Source organism: Oncorhynchus clarkii, chromosome 2 (assembly GCF_045791955.1).
Source record: "Oncorhynchus clarkii lewisi isolate Uvic-CL-2024 chromosome 2, UVic_Ocla_1.0, whole genome shotgun sequence".
Classification (NCBI taxonomy): domain Eukaryota; kingdom Metazoa; phylum Chordata; class Actinopteri; order Salmoniformes; family Salmonidae; genus Oncorhynchus; species Oncorhynchus clarkii.
In genome coordinates, this window is record NC_092148.1 from 77,083,916 (window position 1) to 77,105,984 (window position 22,069).

At 44.2% G+C, this 22,069-nt stretch overlaps 1 protein-coding gene across 14 annotated transcripts in view; it reads left to right on the top strand.

The window, feature by feature from the left end:
• LOC139373975 (homeodomain-interacting protein kinase 2-like) overlaps window positions 1–22,069 on the top strand; it is a 109,473-nt gene that overhangs the window by 9,325 nt on the left and 78,079 nt on the right. For all 14 annotated transcript variants that reach the window (XM_071115048.1, XM_071115049.1, XM_071115069.1 and 11 more), the window contains exon 2: window positions 13,212–14,373. In XM_071115048.1, coding sequence (XP_070971149.1) covers window positions 13,212–14,373 — 1,162 coding nt within the window. The remainder of the gene's footprint in view (window positions 1–13,211; window positions 14,374–22,069) is intronic.

Consider the following 22,069-nt stretch of genomic DNA (forward strand, 5'->3'; position numbering starts at 1 on the left):
CAAATGAAATCATTTGATACCTCAGCAGCTCTGTCACCAGATATCTTTCTGTGTAATTTACGTCTGTGTGTGTGCGTCTGTGCGTCTGCTACTGTGGCGTCTGCTAGATTCTGTGAAGAGAGAGGGATGGTTGTTCCAGAGAGGAAGCTACTCTTCAGAGAACCAGACAGTTACACAGAACCCAAACCGGCTGTGTGCGTGCGCCATCGTGCATAAATTTATTTTGCCCTCCCACACAAAACGCGATCACGACACGCAGGTTAAAATATCAAAACAAACTCTGAACCAATTATATTAATTTGGGAACAGGTCGAAAAGCATTAAACATTTATGGCAATTTAGCTAGCTAGCTTGCACTCGTTGGCGCGCACAAGCAGTGTGGGTGCAATAATTTAATAATATAGATTTCTATGTTTATTTTGCAACACTCGGGCACGCGAGGGGTGTAGTCAGGGTATAAGTTCCCTGGAACAGGAGCCCAGCTGCTAAATGACTCTGAAGCACCATGGCCCTTTCCTGCTCCTAAGCTCTGGTCCAACACCCTCCTCTGAAATATCACACACACAAGTCACCTGGGGAAGCATGTGTGCCATGACCTGCCCCGCCCCTAAGTTCTATGTGATAGCAGAAACGATGGAGTGAGAAAAGGAAGAAGGGAAGGAAAGGCTAACCACATGTGGGGATGGATGTGCTCTGGTTAACCAAGCCCTCTTCCCAGAAAACGCTTCTGCTTAAAAACTTGCTTGAAAACACTATGCCTGACTTTCTGCTGATTGGTCGCTGGGCGACTCATGGGGACCGACTGGTTCCTCTGTGTTTGGGATTCAGTGTAGGACGAGGCAGTGACGCAGGACCAGGACTATGGGTGTCTGTCACGCACAAGACCTGCAGTGATCTGTGGACACACACAGTAGTATTTGGTTAATTCCTGGCTGGGTGTTGAGACCAGGCTGGGCTGTATAGTGTGTCTCTTCTGAGTGGGAGTTGTACTGGAGTACAGGCATAGCTTAGAGCAGAGCTGTTGACCCCTGGGTTCCTCCTTATCCCCTGTTAGAGCACACCCATACCCCATTAAACGCTCCTCCACGGTGGACTGGTTTTGGTTGGTGCTGCTTAATGAACAGGGCAGCACGGCTGGCCCTTAAATGTACACGAGAGCTAACATTAATAATCTGCATGTCAATCTCTCCTGGTTCAAAGTAGAGGAGAGATTGACTTCATCACCACTTGTATTTGTGAGAAGTATTGACATGTTGAATGCACTGAGCTGTCTGTTAAACTACTAGCACACAGCTTAGACACAAAATGCATACCCCACAAGGCATGCCACCAGAGGTCTCTTCACAGTCTCCAAGTCCAGAACAGACTATGGAAGGTGCACAGTACTAAATAGAGCCATGACTAGATTAAACTCTTTTCCACATCAAGTAATTCATGCAAGCAGTAAAATCAGATTTAAAAACAAGATAAAAATACACCTTATGGAACAACTGGAACTGTGAAGAGACACACACAGGCACAGACACACGCATACACACACATATGATAACATATACACCATACACACACGTACACATGGATTGTGTGTTGTAGATATGTGGTAGTAGAGAAGTGGAACATACTTAATCTGTTGTGAAATGTTTTTAATTGTATATAACTGTCTTAATTTTGCATAGTACAAAAATGTCTCAGAAACCACAACCCATGTTATTTATTTATGTTTGTCTCTCTCTCTCTCTCTCTCTCTCTCTCTCTCTCTCTCTCTCTCTCTCTCTCTCTCTCTCTCTCTCTCTCTCTCTCTCTCTCTCTCTCTCTCTCTCTCTCTCTCTCTCTCTCTCTCTCTCTCTCTCTCTCTCTCTCTCTCTCTCTCTCTCTCTCTCTCTCTCTCTCTCTCTCTCTCTCTCTCATCATCTCATCATCATCAGCACAGTGACATGGAGGATTTAACTAGCTTGTTTAATGATCATAATATTTAAAATTAAACAAGTACAATATTATTAAAACACTTTCTCCATGATAATCATGTTAGGGACATACAGATGTGCCTCCTTGTAAATGCTATTATCATTTAGAGTATTAACTCATTCATTTTTCTGCTCTTAGTACAACCCAATTAATTTACAAAGAACAAAAGCAGATTTAAATGTATTTTCTCTTAAATTGTTTATTGTGTTATTCCCTCAGCTATGTCTTTGTCTTGTATTTTGATTGTTTGGTATGGGTCTATAATTTAATTTAATTGGAAAATGTTAGATTGATCCACAATCTGATTATGGTCTATGAAGGTTAATGGTTCCTTCAGAAAACTTGACATGCCGCAGCACCATTATTGGTTGATCTTTGGAGTGAATGATGGCTGTGGATATGTTGTGCGTGCGTGTTCTCAGTGTGACCTTCTCCGGGGTTCGTGTCCTCAGTGTCTCTTTCTCCGGGGTTCGTGTCCTCATTGTCTCTTTCTCCGGGGTTCGTGTCCTCATTGTCTCTTTCTCTGGGGTTCGTGTCCTCATTGTCTCTTTCTCCGGGGTCCGTGTTCTCAGTGCGACCTTCTCCGGGGTTCGTGTCCTCATTGTCTCTTTCTCCGGGGTTCATGTCCTCATTGCCTCTTTCTCCGGTGTCCGTGTTCTCAGTGTGACCTTCCCCCGGGGTTCGTGTCCTCAGTGTCTCTTTCTCCGGGGTTTGTGTCCTCAGTGTGTCTTTCTCCGGGGTTCGTGTCCTCCGTGTCTCTTTCTCCGGGGTTTGTGTTCTCAGTGTGTCTTTCTCCTGGGTTTGTGTCCTCAGTGTCTCTTTCTCCGGGGTTCGTGTCCTCAGTGTGTCTTTCTCCGGGGTTCGTGTCCTCAGTGTGTCTTTCTCCGGGGTTTGTGTCCTCAGTGTCTCTTTCTCCGGGGTCCGTGTCCTCAGTGTGTCTTTCTCCGGGGTTTGTGTCCTCAGTGTGTCTTTATCCGGGGTTCGTGTCCTCATTGTCTCTTTCTCCGGGGTTTGTGTCCTCAGTGTGTCTTTCTCCGGGGTCCGTGTCCTCAGTGTCTCTTTCTCCGGGGTTCGTGTCCTCAGTGTGTCTTTCTCCGGGGTTCGTGTCCTCAGTGTGTCTTTCTCCGGGGTTTGTGTCCTCAGTGTGTCTTTCTCTGGGGTCCGTGTCCTCAGTGTCTCTTTCTCCGGGGTTCGTGTCCTCAGTGTGTCTTTCTCCAGGGTTCGTGTCCTCTGTGTGTCTTTCTCCGGGGTTCGTGTCCTTAGTGTGTCTTTCTCCGGGGTTCGTGTCCTCAGTGTGTCTTTCTCCGGGGTTCGTGTCCTCGGTGTGTCTTTCTCTGGGGTTTGTAACCTGGCAGCACTGTAAGAACTGCAAACATGCCACCTCAACATGCACACACAATTAATTACAGCATGTGGTTAGCTTGCCTTGGTGACTGAATGTTTAGGCCAACATATCTATAGAGACACTCAAAACATACATTCTAACATGTCCTTGTGACACTGTTCTCTGCCCATATATTTCCCCCTTCATAACGCTCAATAGGCAGCTGTCCTGCTGCTCATTAGGAGTCAGAGGGAGAGCATGCAGTGGAGAGAGGCCTGTTTGGCTGGCACTGTACATGGGTGATAAGCAGAGAGAAGAAAGGCAGGCTGCTTATCAGGTGTGTGTCCCTGCATGGCCCTGCTGTGTTTTCCTGGCGACCTGGAACATTAGTCAAAGCAGAGTCCGTCAGAGGATTGGTGGGGTTCAAAGCCTAGTGTAACAGCAATGTTACGCTGTCTCCCTCTGTCTTCTCTGTCTCTCCATCTTTCTGTTTCTGTCTCTCACTCTCCCTTGCTCTGTTTCTCTCTTCTTCTGTTTTTCTGTGTATCTCTTCCCCCCCTTTCTCTCTCTTGGTCTCTCTCTGTGGGGAGGAAGTTGGGTGCTGTGCTTTGTACTGTGCTGTGCTTAGTGTGTGTGTGATTAATAAGAAATCCTGCAATCACCATGGCCCACACCCCCCTCTCCTCCCTCCCTCCCTCCCTCCCTCCCACTTCCAGGGATGAGAAATAAACAGGCAGAGGTTAAGCTGTGGCACACAATGAAACCATGCCAAAGGTACCTCATAAACCAAACAGTTGGCTTTTTATAGGGCTGAACTTTACATGTGAATAACAAGCTGTAATCTATTATCCAACCACTGCTGAGCGGCTGCCTTGTTGTTAGTTTAGATGCATGATCATGGCGACTACCTATTTGTTATTCATTAAAGAGGATTTCAAAATGTATTGGCTACAAGTGACCTTATGGATTTTAATTGTAGTGTGTGACACTGTGTGTGTGTGCATGTGTGCATGGGCACACACATTTGCACATGTATAGTGTGTTGTTATCTCACACAACTCACTCAGCATCTGTAGTTTACCATCGCTGGACACTCTGGGGACACTCGGGGAGTGGCACACCAGGCAAGCTGCTGGTTTATAGGCCTCGAAACCTTCTGCATCTGTCAAACAGCATCCTATACAAACCGTAGAGGCTATAGGTGGTGTGTGTGTGTGTGTGTGTGTGTGTGTGTGTGTGTGTGTGTGTGTGTGTGTGTGTGTGTGTGTGTGTGTGTGTGTGTGTAATGTGTAATGTGTGTGTGTGTGTGTAATGTGTGTGTCAGGGAGAAGCTCTAACTCCCTGACTGCCTCTCTGATGCATTATTCTATAAATAAGCTGAGATGGGAGCTATAAAGTGGACAGGGTGGTCAATAGTGGTCTGGAGTGGTGTGTTACAGTGGGGGAGAGACAGGCCCCAGCACCTCCACTGAAGACAGTTCCCAGAAGCCAGACACACAAGGCCAGGCTGAATGACATGGCTGGCTTGTTCGCTCCGAACAGTCAATATGTTCCTCCAATGGTGCATTAATTTTTACCTCCAGTCCCCAGCCTTCCAGTGGCCCTCATAGTTTATTATGAGAGGCTGGCTGGCTGGCTCTGTGCTGCATATGACACAGTAGGGTCTCGCTGCCATGGGCCTAAATGGACCTCAATGGACCTTGATGGACAGTCAGGCAGGCAGGCAGAGAAGCGAATGACACTGATGCTGACTGGAATGAGCAGCAGAGAGGTGTGTGTGTGGGGAGGGGGGGCACAGCTACGTCTCTCCTCTCCCGCCACTGAATGCCCCAATCAGAGGCAAGGGGAGATAATACTTAGTCTAGACAGAACTGAGGTCAAGTCATAACAAGTGATTTGCCCCCCATCCATGGCGGACAATTCCGGCAGATGCCTGACTGTCCCGGATCAGCAGTGCAAGACAGACCGCCCTGTCCAATGGTCTGTATATACTGCAGCATGTCTTCCTGTCCAGCGTCTAGATTGTACATCCTGCTATCATTCAGGCAGTTGATGGGAAATGCAAAGTGCTGTACATTCTCTCATCGCTTCATGATTACGGACATAGAGTTACAGCTCTTTTTCAGCAGAACTTGGACTTGCCATTGGTTTCTAATACATTCAATAGAGGGTTAGCTATCCCTATGACCAAGGAAGAGGCAACCAGAAGGCCTGTATGTGTATTCCTCCACTCATCTAGAGAAGAGTCAACCAGCAGGCCCGTATGTTTATTCCTCCTCTCCTCTAAAGAGTCAACCAGCAGGCCTGTATGTGTATTCCTCCTCTCCTCTAGAGAAGAGTCAACCAGAAGGCCTGTATGTGTATTCCTCCTCTCCTATAGAGAAGAGTCAACCAGCAGGCCTGTATGTGTATTCCTCCTCTCCTCTAGAGAAGAGTCAACCAGAAGGCCTGTATGTGTATTCCTCCTCTCCTCTAGAGAAGAGTCAACCAGAAGGCCTGTATGTGTATTCCTCCTCTCCTCTAGAGAAGAGTCAACCAGAAGGCCTGTATGTGTATTCCTCCTCTCCTATAGAGAAGAGTCAACCAGCAGGCTCGTATGTGTATTCTTCCTCTCCTCTAGAGAAGAGTCAACCAGAAGGCCTGTATGTGTATTCCTCCTCTCCTCTAGAGAAGAGTCAACCAGTAGGCCTGTATGTGTATTCCTCCTCTCCTCTAGAGAAGAGTCAACCAGCAGGCCTGTATGTGTATTCCTCCTCTCCCCTAGAGAAGAGTCAACCAGAATGCCTGTATGTGTATTCCTCCTCTCCTCTAGAGAAGAGTCAACCAGCAGACCCATATGTGTATTCCTCCTCTCCCCTAGAGAAGGGTCAACCAGAAGGCCTGTATGTGTATTCCTCCTCTCATCTAGAGAAGAGTCAACCCGAAGGCCTGTATGTGTATTCCTCCTCTCCTCTAGAGAAGAGTCAACCAGCAGGCCTGTATGTATATTCCTCCTCTCCTCTAGAGAAGAGTCAACCAGAAGGCCTGTATGTGTATTCCACCTCTCATATATTGTAAGTTAGAGTGTAATGGTCCTGTGTGTAGCTGGTGTAGAGAGTCAGGCGCAGGACAGCAGATATGAGTAATCAATGTACTTTACTCAAAATTACAAAAATACAAAGTAACATAGCGAGCCCACAAAAACGGACCGATGTACAAAGAACAATCACTCACTGTAACGGCAGATTTCCTCTTTGTCTGAAGAGGAGTAAGGATCGGACCAAGATGCAGCGTGGTAAGTGTCCATAATGTTTTTAATGAAGACAAATGAACACTCCAACAAAAACAATAAACAATAACGGGAAATCTACAAAAAACGAAACAGTACCATGTGGCGACAAACACGCACACGGAAACAAACACCTACAAACCAACAGTGAAACCCAGGCTACCTAGGTATGATTCTCAATCAGAGACAATTATCGACACCTGCCTCTGATTGAGAACCATACTAGACCGGAACAGAAACCAAACATAGAAAAAAAAACATAGACTGCCCACCCCAACTCACGCCCTGACCATACTAAATAAAGACAAAACAAAGGAAATAAAGGTCAGAACGTGACACGCACAAACAAAACATGTGGAACAGACGGTTAAATAATAAACAAGTAATTGGTTGAGTGAAGCCAGGTGTGAAAGACAAAGACAGAACAAATGGAAAATGAAAAGTGGATCGGCGGTGGCTAGAAGGCCGGTGACGTCGACCTCCGTACACCGCCCGAACAAGGAGAGGGACTGACTTTGGCAGAAGTCGTGACATTATATCTCCCTCACTAACTTTAAGTATCAGCTGTCAGAGCAGCTTATCGATCACTGCACTTGTACACAACCCATCTGTAAATAGCACACCCAACTACCTCATCCCATATTGTTATTTAGTTTTGCTCTTTTGCACTCCAGTATCTCTACTTGCATATCATCATCATCAACTGCACATCTATCACTCCAGTGTTAATGCAAAATTGTAATTATTTCGCCACAATGGCCTATTTATTGCCTTAACTCCCTAATCTTACTACATTTGCACACACTGAATATAGATCTTTCTATTGTGTTATTGACTGTATGTTTGATTATCCCATGTGTAACTCTGTGTTGTTGTTTTTGTCGCACTGCTTTGCTTTATCTTGGCCAGGTCACAGTTGTAAATGAGAACTTGTTCTCAACTGGGCTACCTGGTTAAATAAAGGTGAAATATATATACAGTGCCTTGCGAAAGTATTTGGCCCCCTTGAACTTTGCGACCTTTTGCCACATTTCAGGCTTCCAACATAAAGATATAAAACTGTATTTTTTGTGAAGAATCAACAACAAGTGGGACACAATCATGAAGTGGAACGACATTTATTGGATATTTCAAACTTTTTTAACAAATCAAAAACTGAAAAATTGGGCGTGCAAAATTATTCAGCCCCCTTAAGTTAATACTTTGTAGCGCCACCTTTTGCTGCGATTACAGCCACCTTTTGCTGCGATTTCAGTTTTGCACATCGAGAGACTGACATTTTTTCCCATTCCTCCTTGCAAAACAGCTCGAGCTCAGTGAGGTTGGATGGAGAGCATTTGTGAACAGCAGTTTTCAGTTCTTTCCACAGATTCTTGATTGGATTCAGGTCTGGACTTTGACTTGGCCATTCTAACACCTGGATATGTTTATTTTTGAACCATTCCATTGTAGATTTTGCTTTATGTTTTGGATCATTGTCTTGTTGGAAGACAAATCTCCGTCCCAGTCTCAGGTCTTTTGCAGACTCCATCAGGTTTTCTTCCAGAATGGTCCTGTATTTGGCTCCATCCATCTCCCCATCAATTTTAACCATCTTCCCTGTCCCTGCTGAAGAAAAGCAGGCCCAAACCATGATGCTGCCACCACCATGTTTGACAGTGGGGATGGTGTGTTCAGCTGTGTTGCTTTTACGCCAAACATAACGTTTTGCATTGTTTCCAAAAAGTTCAATTTTGGTTTCATCTGACCAGAGCACCTTCTTCCACATGTTTGGTGTGTCTCCCAGGTGGCTTGTGGCAAACTTTAAACGACACTTTTTATGGATATCTTTAAGAAATGGCTTTCTTCTTGCCACTCTTCCATAAAGGCCAGATTTGTGCAATATACGACTGATTGTTGTTCTATGGACAGAGTCTCCCACCTCAGCTGTAGATCTCTGCAGTTCATCCAGAGTGATCATGGGCCTCTTGGCTGCATCTCTGATCAGTCTTCTCCTTGTATGAGCTGAAAGTTTAGAGGGACGGCCAGGTCTTGGTAGATTTGCAGTGGTCTGATACTCCTTCCATTTCAATATTATCGCTTGCACAGTGCTCCTTGGGATGTTTAAAGCTTGGGAAATCTTTTTGTATCCAAATCCGGCTTTAAACTTCTTCACAACAGTATCTCGGACCTGCCTGGTGTGTTCCTTGTTCTTCATGATGCTCTCTGCGCTTTTAACGGACCTCTGAGACTATCACAGTGCAGGTGCATTTATACGGAGACTTGATTACACACAGGTGGATTGTATTTATCATCATTAGTCATTTAGGTCAACATTGGATCATTCAGAGATCCTCACTGAACTTCTGGAGAGAGTTTGCTGCACTGAAAGTAAAGGGGCTGAATAATTTTGCACGCACAATTTTTCAGTTTTTGATTTGTTAAAAAAGTTTGAAATATCCAATAAATGTCGTTCCACTTCATGATTGTGTCCCACTTGTTGTTGATTCTTCACAAAAAATACAGTTTTATATCTTTATGTTTGAAGCCTGAAATGTGGCAAAAGGTCGCAAAGTTCAAGGGGGCCGAATACTTTCGCAAGGCACTGTATATATATTAAAATATTGATCTGGTACTAGTTGTCATGCACACCACAATACAGGTGTTAATTAAAACAGGCAAGCACACAGGACCTAGTCAGTCAGTAACCAGACCATCCCTCCCACCCATCCACCCTCTCACCCACCCACCCACCCACCCTCTCACCCGTGGCCTCCCGCGCAGAATAGCCTTGTTCTGCCTAAAAAGCAGATTAACTAGCCTTTGACAGAGGACATAATCCCCCCTAAAGACATTGACCATTTCCACTTCAGCATGCTGCTTCTAAACAGTGAGAAAATCCCTGTGGTTCTCTGCTAAATTGCAGTGTGCTGAACACACCATGCTCTTTAAGGTATATTAAATGGAGGACCAGGCTACTTAAGGCATTCTAACATTATAAACGTGAAAACAATGGGCCCTTTACAGTTTTGCATTTGGCACTAAGTTCAGAAATGAAAATTAACTTCATAAGTGGAATTAAGAAGTTGTGTAGACTACAATGTTAGTTTAAATATAAAGGTGAACAGTAAACCACAGAGAAAGGGAGATGGTTGTTAAGATTTCAGGGTTCAGATCACAGACAATTTTGAACTTAAGCGGTGATTCAATAATGATTCATTAGTTCTGATATTCCAATGAAGTACAATTGTGCGTATTGTTACCTAAGCATGTTGTTCAGAGATAACATTCCAGCCATTTGACGTTCATTGAATTACTTTTCTGTGTTCGCCACAGGCACAGGCAAGTCAGTTGTATTAACTGTGTTCCCAGCTCCCATAGTTTCCCTAGTGAGTCATGGATACATTAAAGGCCATGGTTACGGTTAGAGTTTTCGCCCATATAAAAATACAAATAAATATTTTTTATTTAATCAGGGAGTCATTTTGCAACATTTGGTTAAAAATCAGGCCTTGTTTTTTTTGCCCATACTGTGCAGCCCTCCATGGCAGTGTGGAAATTATCTCAGATTAATGACAATGCAGGAAATTTGTTTTGGTTGAAGTTGAATTGAACAGTATAAAACAATCAGAATGTAGAAAGACTCATTGAAATCACTTAGCATGTATGTGTTGCCACCCTAGGATCACATAATGTCTAAAAACCTGTTTATCATTATGGGGTATTGTGTGTGTAGATTGATGAGGGAAAACAACTATTTAATACATTTTATAACAAGGCTGTAACAAAAAAGTCAAGGGATCTGAATACTTTCTAAATGCATGTGTCACGTGAAGAGAGCAAGGGTTGAGGGAATAGGGAATGTTTTTCCTAAACAAATGAGTGATTTCGGTAATAGAACTTTTCAGTCAGAAATGGCTGTAATTATGTTGCAGCTTCAGCAACATGGACAGAGTGATAAACACTGTTCTGTGGTGGTCACTGCAGCAGGGAGGAGAGAGACAACGGGTGCTAGTCACACAGTCACTGTTCTTTTTATTTAACACAGCAAGTCTGAGCCCGGCAAAATCAAATCAATTGCTGTCGGTCTCCCTCTAGTCATTTCTGTGTCTTAATTATTTCATCCAACAGTGTGCTTAAAGGGCCTCCCGGGTGGCGCAGTGGTCTAAGGCACTAAATCGCAGTGCTAGCTGTGCCACCAGAGACTCTGTCGCAGCCGGCTGGGGGTGACGCAAAATTGACCAATCAATTGGTCAAAAGAACAGATGACTCTTGGTCGACCAAGATTATTTTTAGTTGGGGACGGCCCTAGTTTGGACACTGACAGCAGAACAGTAACGAGTCAGTAAGGAGTAAGGAGGAGTAAGGAGTAAGTAAGGAGTAAGGAGGAGTAAGAAGTAAGTAAGGAGTAAGGAGGAGTAAGGAGTAAGTAAGGAGTAATGAGGAGTAAGGAGTAAGTAAGGAGTCAATGACCAATAGCTAAAGTCAGATTGAGGAAGATTTTTGATGGCGATGGCGTCGCTTTGGAAAGGGACAGCTTGAGCCAAGTGCCGTAAAACAAAAGCTGCTTGGCCGATGCTGTTATTGTTGGTCATCCATAATCATGGAAATGTAATCCTGGAATTTAACATCACGATCAGAGCAGTAGGCCATTGCTCCTACTGTAGTATCTGATTTTCTTCCCATAGTTTTACAGTCAGTCTCACACAGCAGCAGCACCGCTGACGGTGACTAGTGACTATGCCAATGCCAACGCGGCCAAATTATTTTTAGCGTGAAAGTCTCCACCGAAGGAATTGGTGGGTAATCCGAGCAGTGACATCTGGCCCTGGTGGCTTAAGTGATTAGCATAGTGCCTTGCTCCTACTAACCCAGCGGACGTTCTTCATTACTCCCTCATCCACATGTTTTTGCCAGCCCAGGGCATAGAGGGGGCCAAGGATGGGCGTGTAGTGGTGTAGGGTAAACCTTACGCAAGAGGAGTAGTGTGGTAAAGCAAAGGCCCCTAGTAATATGCTTTATCAACTAACCTACAGCCTACAGGCATCGGATTCGCGGTGCAGCATTAAGGTTAAGACCAGATGACCATTATGATGACCAGTGTCCCTAGCTATACTACCAAACATCTGGTAGGAGGAAAGGGAGGAGAGGAGAGAGGAAAGGAGATGGAGGAGGGGGATGAAGAGGAGGAGGAGAGAAGGAGAGAGTGGAAGAGGTGGAGGAGAAGGAGGGGGAGAGAAGGAGAGAGTAGAAGAGGTGGAGGAGAAGGATGAGATGGAGGAGAGGGAGGAGGAAGAGGGAGAGAGAGAGAAAGAGAGGAGGAGATGGCCAGATCATCATTCAGAACTCAGAAGGCTAATAATGACAGAGTGACTAAGTATGTCTCCTCCCTCTGCCCCCTATTCCCAACACACCCCTGAACCATCATGGTTTTAGCGAAGTGGAGGCTTCTTAGGGCAGGATGGCTCATAATAATGGCTGGAAATAGAATGTAAATAGAATGGCATCAAACATGGAAACCATGTGTTTGATGTATTTGATACCATTCCACCTATTCCTCTCCAGTCACTACCACAAGCCCGTCCTCCCCAATTAAGATGCCACCAACCTCCTGTGTTTTAGCCATGTAGGCTAGGGCATGTATAATATGCTGACTGTGTACATGCACGGGTGTGTGTTAGGATTTTGAGTGTGTGTGTTTGTGGATTTAGTCTGGATTTAAAAATGCGATATGCATGTGAGTGAAGATGTACACAGGTGGTAGATCGTAAATTTGTTAGTACACTAATTTGGGGTACATTGGAGACTGTTATATATCAGTACCGAGGCCTGCAAGTAAGCCGGCTTGTGCTGTAACAATAATTTCAGTGCTACAAACAGGCCTGTTTGAGAGGGGTATTTTTGGGCCGTTGTTTGCTTGGAGAAGCTTATTCTGAGGCAGGCAGTTCCCATGAGCTCAGTGCCTTGCAGTTTTCCGCTTTTGCTTGTTGTCTTCAGGATCTGATGTTGAGACGAAGTTCAAATGCTCCTCTGTTGTTTCGAAAATAGAAGTATTTTTTTCTCTTTGTCTCTCTCTCTTTCAAGCTGATTGTGTACCAACAAATGCAGGGTCTGGGTTGTCATTTTGCTTTTTGCTGAGGAAATTGCTATCATTCCTTGAGAGTCACGCAACTTTCGAAGGGCTCATTTTGGTACACATTTCTGCATTCTCTGAGTTCCCTATGAATAGTATTATTATAGCTCTACATTAGTCCAGATGGGAACTGAAGAGAAAAGGCAATTCCTCTGCATACATCAACGGTCTAGATAGTCACCATACAAACACAAAGTTCCTGTTTAAACATCATATACTGTATATCCTATAGTCAAGCACGTTACAATACTGTATAGTTTTAAAACATATACAGAAATCTAGTTTTCTCTTGCCATGACTAGCATACATAATATGTAATTCTGAAAAGTTGCCTTAAAGAGTTAAATAACCAATGTGATTTTTAGTTTTTAGTTTGTGTTGGTTTAGTGAGACATTGATACGTCAACATGGGCCTCGTCGGCCCTGACATAAGCGCTCTTTATTTAAAGAAGCCACTTGTGTTTCAAGCACTGTCTCAAATTCCTACCGCTCACTTTCTGTCCTTATCCCACTCCCTTCTCCCCTCCTCTCCTCTCTTCCAGGTATGGCCTCGCAAGTGCAAGTCTTGTCCCCTCACACTCTCCAGTCAAGTGCCTTCTTTAGCGTGAAGAAGCTGAAGGTGGAGCAGAGTTCATACTGGGATATGACAGGGTACGGCACACACAGCAAAGTCGTCTACAACCAGAACAGCAAGCAGCAATTGTCCCAAGCCACCTCTCTGGGAATCAATTCCTCTCTGCCCTACGAGCAGCCTGCGCTCATCTTCCCGGCGAGTGCAGGGAAAATTGTGGTTGCCTCGGCCAGCAGTACCTCAGGCACTGCAGGGCCTCTGGGGCCTCTGTTGAGCTTGGGCGGTAGCGGTAGCGGCGGTGGAGGCAGTAGCAGTAGCGGAGGAGGAAGCGGTGGAGCAGTCCACAACTTGACCCGTCGCAGCACCGTCAGCCTGCTGGACACCTACCAGCGATGCGGGCTTAAGCGCAAGAGTGAGGAGCTCGACAACAGCAACAGCAGCGTGACGATCATCGAGGAACACGGCGGCAGCACAACGATGATCCAGAACGCAGCCAGCGGGGCCACAGTGGCCATCGCCACGGCAATGGCCACATCGACAGCCACCTCCAAGAACAGTGGTTCCAACAATGAAGGGGACTACCAGTTGGTACAGCACGAGGTGGTCTGCTCCATGACCAACACCTACGAGGTGCTAGAGTTCTTGGGCAGAGGCACCTTTGGCCAAGTGGTCAAGTGCTGGAAGAGGGGCACCAACGAGATTGTGGCCATCAAGATCCTGAAGAACCACCCATCGTACGCGCGCCAGGGCCAGATCGAGGTGAGCATCCTGGCCCGGTTGAGCACAGAGAGTGCAGACGACTTCAACTTTGTGCGTGCCTACGAGTGCTTCCAGCACAAGAACCACACGTGCCTGGTGTTCGAGATGCTGGAGCAGAACCTGTACGACTTCCTCAAGCAGAACAAGTTCAGTCCACTGCCGTTGAAGTACATTAGGCCAGTCTTACAGCAGGTGGCCACAGCCCTGATGAAACTCAAGAGCCTGGGCCTGATCCACGCTGACCTGAAGCCAGAGAACATCATGTTGGTGGACCCCTCCAGGCAGCCCTACCGAGTCAAGGTCATTGACTTTGGCTCGGCCAGCCACGTGTCCAAAGCCGTGTGCTCCACCTACCTGCAGTCCAGATACTACAGGTAAGAGCAGTTTCTTTCACCTTGAATTAACCAGGAAATCTCGTTATGATAAGAAGACCTATTTTCCAAGAGAGACCTGGCAAGTTTAATAATAAATAGGGTTTGAATAGGTTTACAGACGGGACAGATTTGTCAAGGGGAGGTAGATGTTTCTTTACAAATGTGTTCTCCTCCTTGATTGTTTCAATATCACAGTGCTTTGTGCGTTGTGTGTGATTTACCGGTTGGTTTATTGGAATATTTTCCTAGTTGGCCTCAGTGTTTGGACCAAGGCTCTTGCTCTGGGCTCTGTTTTTCTGCTCTGTGCCAGTCTTATGAGCTGTAGTTGGTTAGGGTCTCTCCTTCTCAATTTCAATTTAAGGGCTTTATTGGCATGGGAAACATATGTTTACATTGCCAAAGCAAGTGAAATAAATAATAAACAAAAGTGAAATAAACAATAGATAATGTACAGTTACACTCACAAAAGTTCCAAAATAATTAAGACATTTCAAATGTCATATTATGTCTATGGTTTAATTATGTGCAAATAGTTAAAGTACAAAAGGGAAAATAAATCAACATAAATATGGGTTATATTTACAATGGTGTTTGTTAGTCACTGGTTGCCCTTTTCTTGTGGCAACAGGTCACAAATCTTGCTGCTGTGATTGGACAATGTGGTATTTCACCCAATAGATATGGGAATTTATCAAAATTGGATTTGTTTTCAAATTCTTTGTGGTTCTGTGTAATCTGAGGGAAATACAGTGCCTTACAAAAGTATTCACCCCTTGGCATTTTTCCTATTTTGTTGCATTACAACCTGTAATTTAAATGGATTTTTATTTGGATTTCATGTAATGGACATACACAAAATAGTCCAAATTGGTGATGTGAAATGACAAAAAATACTGTCAAATGGAAAAGTGGTGTGTGCATATGTATTCACCCCGTTTGCTATGAAGCCCCTAAATAAGATCTCGTGCAACCAATTACCTTCAGAAGTCACATTAGTTAGTTAAATAAAGTCCATCTGTGTGCAATCTAAGTGTCACATGATCTGTCACATGAGCTCAGTATATATACAACTGTTCTGAAAGGCCCCAGTGTCTGCAACACCACTAAGCAAGGGGCAACACCAAGCACACGGCACCATGAAGACCAAGGAGCTCTCCAAACTTGTCAGGGACAAAGTTGTGGAGAAGTACAGATCAGGGATGGGTTATAAAAAAATATCCAGAACTTTGAACATCCCACGGAGCACCATTAAATCCATTATTAAAAATTGGAAAGAATATGGCACCACAACAAACCTGCCAAGAGAGTGCTGCCCACCAAAACTCATGGACCAGGCAAGGAGGGTATTAATCAGAGAGGCAACAAAGAGACCAAAGATAACCCTGAAGGAGCTGCAAAGCTTGGATTGGAGTGTCTGTCCATAGGACCACTTTAAGCCGTACACTCCACGGAGCTGGACTTTACGGAAGAGTGGCCAGAAAAAAATAAGCAAACATGTTTGGTGTTTGCCAAAAGGCATGTGGGAGACTCCCCAAACATATGGAAGAAGGTATTCTGGTCAGATGAGACTAAAATTGAGCTTTTGGGCCATCAAGGAAACCGCTATTTCTGGTGCAAACCCGACACCTCTCATCACCCCGAGAACATCGTCCCCATAGTGAGGCATGGTGGTGGCAGCATCATGCTGTCGCAATGTTTTTCATCGGCAGAGACTGGGAAACTGGTCAGAATTGAAGGAATGATGGATGGCGCTAAACACAGGGAAATTCTTGAGGGAAACCTGTTTCAGTCTTCCAGAGATTTGAGACTGGAGCGGAGGTTCACCTTCCAGCAGGACAATGACCCTAAGCATACTGCTAAAGCAACACTCGAGTGGTTTAAGGGGAAACATTTAAATGTCTTGGAATGGCCTAGTCAAAGCCCAGACCTCAATCCAATTGAGAATCTGTGGTGTGACTTAACAATTGCTGTACACCAGCAGAACCCATCCAACTTGAAGGAGCTGGAGCAGTTTTGCCTTGAAGAATGGGCAAAAGTCCCAGTGGCTAGATGTGCCATGCTTATAGAGTCATACTCCAAGAGACTTGCAGCTGTAATTGCTGCAAAAGGTGTCTCTACATAGTATTGACTTTGGGGGGGGGGGGGGGGGGGGGGGTGAAAAGTTATGCACGCTCAAGTTTTCTGTTTTTTTGTCTTGTTTGTTTCACAATAAAAAATATTTTACATCTTCAAAGTGGTAGGCATGTTGTGTAAATCAAATGATACAAACACCCCCAAAATCCATTTTAATTCCAGGTTGTAAAGGCAACAAAATAGGACAAATGCCAAGGGGGGTGAATAGTTTCGCAAGCCACTATATGTGTCTCTAATATGGTCATACATTTGGCAGGAGGTTAGGAAGTGCAGCTCGTTTTCCACCTCATTTTGTGGGCAGTGTGCACATTGCCTGTCTTCTTTTGAGAGCCAGGTCTTCGGCGTTCTTTCTCAATAGCAAGGCTATGCTCACTAGAGGTCGACTGATTATGATATTTCAACGCCGATACCAATGCCGATTATTGGAGGACAAAAAAAGGGCGATACCGATTAAATCGGCCGATTTTTATTTATTTATTTGTAATAATGACAATTACAACAATACTAAATGAACACTTATTTTAACTTAATATAATACATCAATAAAATCAATTTAGCCTTAAATAAATAATGAAACATGTTCAATTTGGTTTAAATAATGCAAAAACACAGTGTTGGAGAAGAAAGTAAAAGTGCAATATGTGCCATATTTAAGTTCCTTGCTCAGAACATGAGAACATATGAAAGCTGGTGGTTCCTTTTAACATGAGTCTTCAATATTCCCAGGTAAGAAGTTTTAGGTTGTAGTTATTATCAGAATTGTAGGACTATTTCCCTCTATACCATTTGTATTTCATATACCTTTGACTAATGGATGTTCTTATAGGCAATTTAGTATTGCCAGTGTAACAGTATAGCTTCCGTCCCTCTCCTCGCTACTCCCTGGGCTCGAACCAGGAACACAACGACAACAGCCACCCTCGAAGCAGCGTTACCCATGCAGAGCAAGGGGAACAACCACTCCAAGTCTCAGAGCGAGTGACGTTTGAAACGCTATTAGCGCGCACCCCGCTAACTAGCTAGCCATTTCACATCGGTTACACCAGCCTAATCTCGGGAGTTGATAGGTTTGAAGTCATAAAGAGCGCAATGCTTGACGCACAACGAAGAGCTGCTGGCAAAACACACAAAAGTGCTGTTTGAATGAATGCTTACGAGCCTGCTGCTGCCTACCACCGCTCAGTCAGACTGCTCTATCAAATCATAGACTTAATTATAACATAATAACACACAAAAATACGAGCCTTAGGTCATTAATATGGTTGAATCCGGAAATTATAATTTCGAAAACCAGACGTTTATTCTTTCAGTGAAATACAGAACCGTTCCGTATTTTGTCTAAGGGGTGGCATCCATTAGTCTAAATATTGCTGTTACATTGCACAACCTTCAATGTTATGTCATAATTACGTAAAATTCCTGCAAATTAGGTGGCCCAAACTGTTGCATATACACTGACTCTGCGTGCAATGGACGCAAGAGAAGTGACACAATTTCACCTGGTTAATATTGCCTGCTAACCTGGATTTATTTTAGCTAAATATGCAGGTTTAAAAATATATACTTCTATGTATAGATTTTAAGAAAGGCATTGATGTTCATGGTTAGGTACACATTGGAGCAACGATATGCACCGCATCGTTTATATGCAACGCACTACACGCTAGATAAACTAGTAATATCATCAACCATGTGTAGTTAACTAGTGATTATGATTGATTAATTGATTGTTTTTTATAAGATACGTTTATTGCTAGCTAGCAACTTACCTTGGCTTCTTACTGCATTCGCGTAACAGGCAGGCTCCTCGTGGAATGCAATGAGAGGCAGGTGGTTAGAGCGTTGGACTAGTTAACTGTAAGGTTGCAAGATTGAATCCCCCGAGCTGACAAGGTGAAAATCTGTCGTTCTGCCCCTGAACGAGGCAGTTAACCCACCGTTCCTAGGCAGTCATTGAAAATAAGAATGTGTTCTTAACTGACTTGCCTAGTTAAATAAAGATTAAATAAAAGGTGTAAAAAAAAAAGAAGACCGATTTCCGATTGTTATGAAAACTTGAAATCGGCCCTAATTAATCGGCCATTCTGATTAATCGGTCGACCTCTAATGCTCACTGAGTGTGTACATAATCAAAGATTTCCTTAATTTTGGGTCAGTTACAGTGGTCAGGTATTATGCCACTCTGTACTCTCTGTTTAGGGCCATACTAATTTGCTCAGTTCTTTTGTTAATGTTTTACAATGTATCAAATAATTATATTTTTCTTTTCTCATGATTTGGTTGGGTCTAATATTATTGCTGTCCAGGGGCTCTGTGGGGTCTGTTTGTGTTTGTGAACAGAGCCCCAGGACCAACTTGCTTAGGGGGCTCTTCTCCAGGTACATTTTTTAGTAGGTGATGGCTTTGTTATGGAAGGTTTGGGAATCCCTTCTTTTAAGGTGGTTGTAGCATTTAAAGGCTCTTTTCTGGATTTTATAATTAGCGGGTATCATCCTAATTCTACTCTACATGCATTATCTGGTGTTTTATGTTGAACATGGAGGATATTTTTGCAGAATTATTAGTTATTCTCTCTCTCTGTCTCTCTCTCTCACTCTCTCTCTCTCTCTTTCTCTTTCTTTATCTCTGTCTTTCTCTCTCTCTGTCTCCTTATCATTCCCTGTGGGTTCCCAGCTCATATCCTTACTGTTACCCCCCCCCTCCAGCTTTCTGAGAAACCAGCTGCTTATCGTGTTTAATATGACAAACAACCAGGTTGTGGTGCTGCTTTGAAGATTAGGACGGCAGGTCTGTTGAGTAGTGGGCTGCTTTACAGCACGGTGGTAACAGCTTTACAATGACAGCACCTGGGAAATATTTGCCACAGAGACCAGTTTCTGGGAAATAGTTTTTTGGGGGTTTGTTTAAAATTTTAAAAAAGCCAGAGAAACCCCTCATTGAACAGGGACTGTAAACACATAGCGTGGCGGTGGACCGCTCCCAGCTCCACATCAAGGCTGGCTCCCATTTCCCCCAATATGAAGATGTGGGGTCAGGCAGAAGTTCTCCTGTAATCTGTCTCTGTAATCCACACCAGCGGGCACTGCATAAGAAACAGATGACTCACTGGGTAGGGCTTTCTTCTCCCCTACTGCTTAAAGTATTTTCTGCCTATAGCAAACTCTGTTTGGGTTACACAGCCAGCGTTGGGGAAAGCTTTGTTGCTGTGTAGGCACTGCCTGGTCTAGGGAGAGCAGGTGTGAGGCACAGTACTACACATATGCAGGAACACACACACACACACACACACACACACACACACACACACACACACACACACACACACACACACACACACATACATACACTCAGCCAGAACCCACACATGCCTGGGCACTAACCGTAATTTGTAAATGGGGCAACACTATCTCCCTCTACTCAGGGTTGAAAGTAGATTTTATTTCTTCACGGTACGGGACCTACAATTTTAAAGATATGTCATTGAACTGTAAACATGTTTTAGCTTTTAATGGGGCAATAACACAACCAGGCATGATGTTTTCATCCGATTGTCAAACAGATCACTTCAGAAAGTAGGCTACTTGCACACCTTTGTGGGTGACAGGCAGTAATAGATTATGGTGTACCAGCCTACAGTTTTCTTTCTATCTTTGTTTTAAATCATTGTGATAGGCTCATATTTTACTGTTACGCCGTACCGGCACTATTTAAAAACAAAATGTAAAATAGGGAACTGTTGCATGAAGATGTACATAGTCACTCCGGCTTTGTGCACAATGTCCTCTGTAATGATTTATTTTGGACCAGGCTATAGTCCACTGGGCAGTTTCACTCCACTCGACCTCCACCACGGCTAGCCTAGCAGCATTTGACAAGCCATTCCCCTTCTGCTTATTTCTGTTCAGGCAACATCCCTAACAATATCTTTATCTGTTTTTCAAAAGACTTTTGATATTTAGCTTAGAAAATGCAGTGAAAAGATTCTTATGCATTTGCTTTAAGAGCCCCCTGTAATAAGGAATTCATTTGAAACATTCCTCCCATCCCTCTGTCTTTACTTGCTCTTTTACTTGGTTGTTACTGTGTGTTTTGTGGGAATGTGATCCCTGCTACACGGCTGTTTGCATTAGGCAGGCAATAGATATGCTGCTGAGGGTACGTTAGCATTGCAGATGATTTATGGATTTTCCACGAGGTTGACTCATGCAAATAAAACATGGGTATTCAAGGTAAACATGAGCGATTCCATTTACAGGAATGAGGAACAGCTCCTCCGATAGGAGTGGTTCTAATTAATAAAACACTGAGAAACACAGTACATTATTCATTTATTATTCATTTGTTTCTCATGTAATTTTAGCATAAATCTATCATTGCTAGCACGGCACAGCAATGCAGTCAGTCCTTCTATCCTTCTATATGGCCTGAAGGTCTGGAGCCTATGTCTGCAGAGCAGAGCAGTACCTGTTCATACTGTGTGTTTATCCAGTTGATTACGTCAGTCAGCTAGCTAGCTAGCCTCCCTATGGCCTCCCTCCCCCCTGTCTGTGGTAGCTAGCTAGCCTCCCTATGGCCTCCCTCCCCCCTGTCTGCGGTAGCTAGCTAGCCTCCCTATGGCCTCCCTCCCTCCTGTCTGCGGTAGCTAGCTAGCCTCCCTATGGCCTCCCTCCCCCTGTCTGCGGTAGCTAGCTAGCCTCCCTATGGCCTCCCTCCCCCTGTCTGCGGTAGCTAGCTAATGATGTAACAGGTAAACTGGTCCGGCTTACCCTGGACCAGATAAATGGATTATTGTCTCTCTTCTTCCTGCCTGTCAGTCATTACCCAATGTCAATATCCCACACATCATACAGATTTAATATAGGAGCCGGGAGGAGGGCTTTGGGAATAGTCTGCCAGACATTTTAGGTGGAGTGGGGAAAATAGACCAACACACGTGACTATCCCTGTAAGGGATATTAGGAGTGCTGACTCCATTAGTGAGTTGAGCTAGCATCTGTGCTCTAGTCTGCTGAACTGGTATCCATGGCTAGATGCCTCTCATGACAGCCTCCTAGAAACTCTAGGACAGAGATTTCTAAAGGGGACTGCATTCTACAGTACATTCTCTCTTTCCACTAGTGATTCTGATCTGATCATTGCTGGCTACAGTAATGGAGTGGCATGACCACTCAGCCATAGGGTGTCTCACTCTCAACTAGAGGTTGATAAGGGAGTGAAAATTAATTACTGTCAATAATTTTCCTGTACTGTCCTGATCCCACAACAGTTCTATAACCCAAGAACTGTCCTGTCCCTTCTTGATAAAAATCTCACCGGTCTTGTGCTGTGCTCATTTTTGCGCGCATAAATATGTTGGCCATTGTTTTTGTTTAGGAAGTATTGAAAATGAATTTCGGAAATGCAATATTCAACTGTGGTATGTGGTTGTCATACCTAAAATATCTTAGTTAAATACACGTACTGTAGCCCAAATTGCTCTGGATAAGAATGTATTTTAAATGGCCTAAATGTAGATTGATTAAGCTGGAGGACAGAGACCCCAGCAGGATGGTCTGCTCAGCTC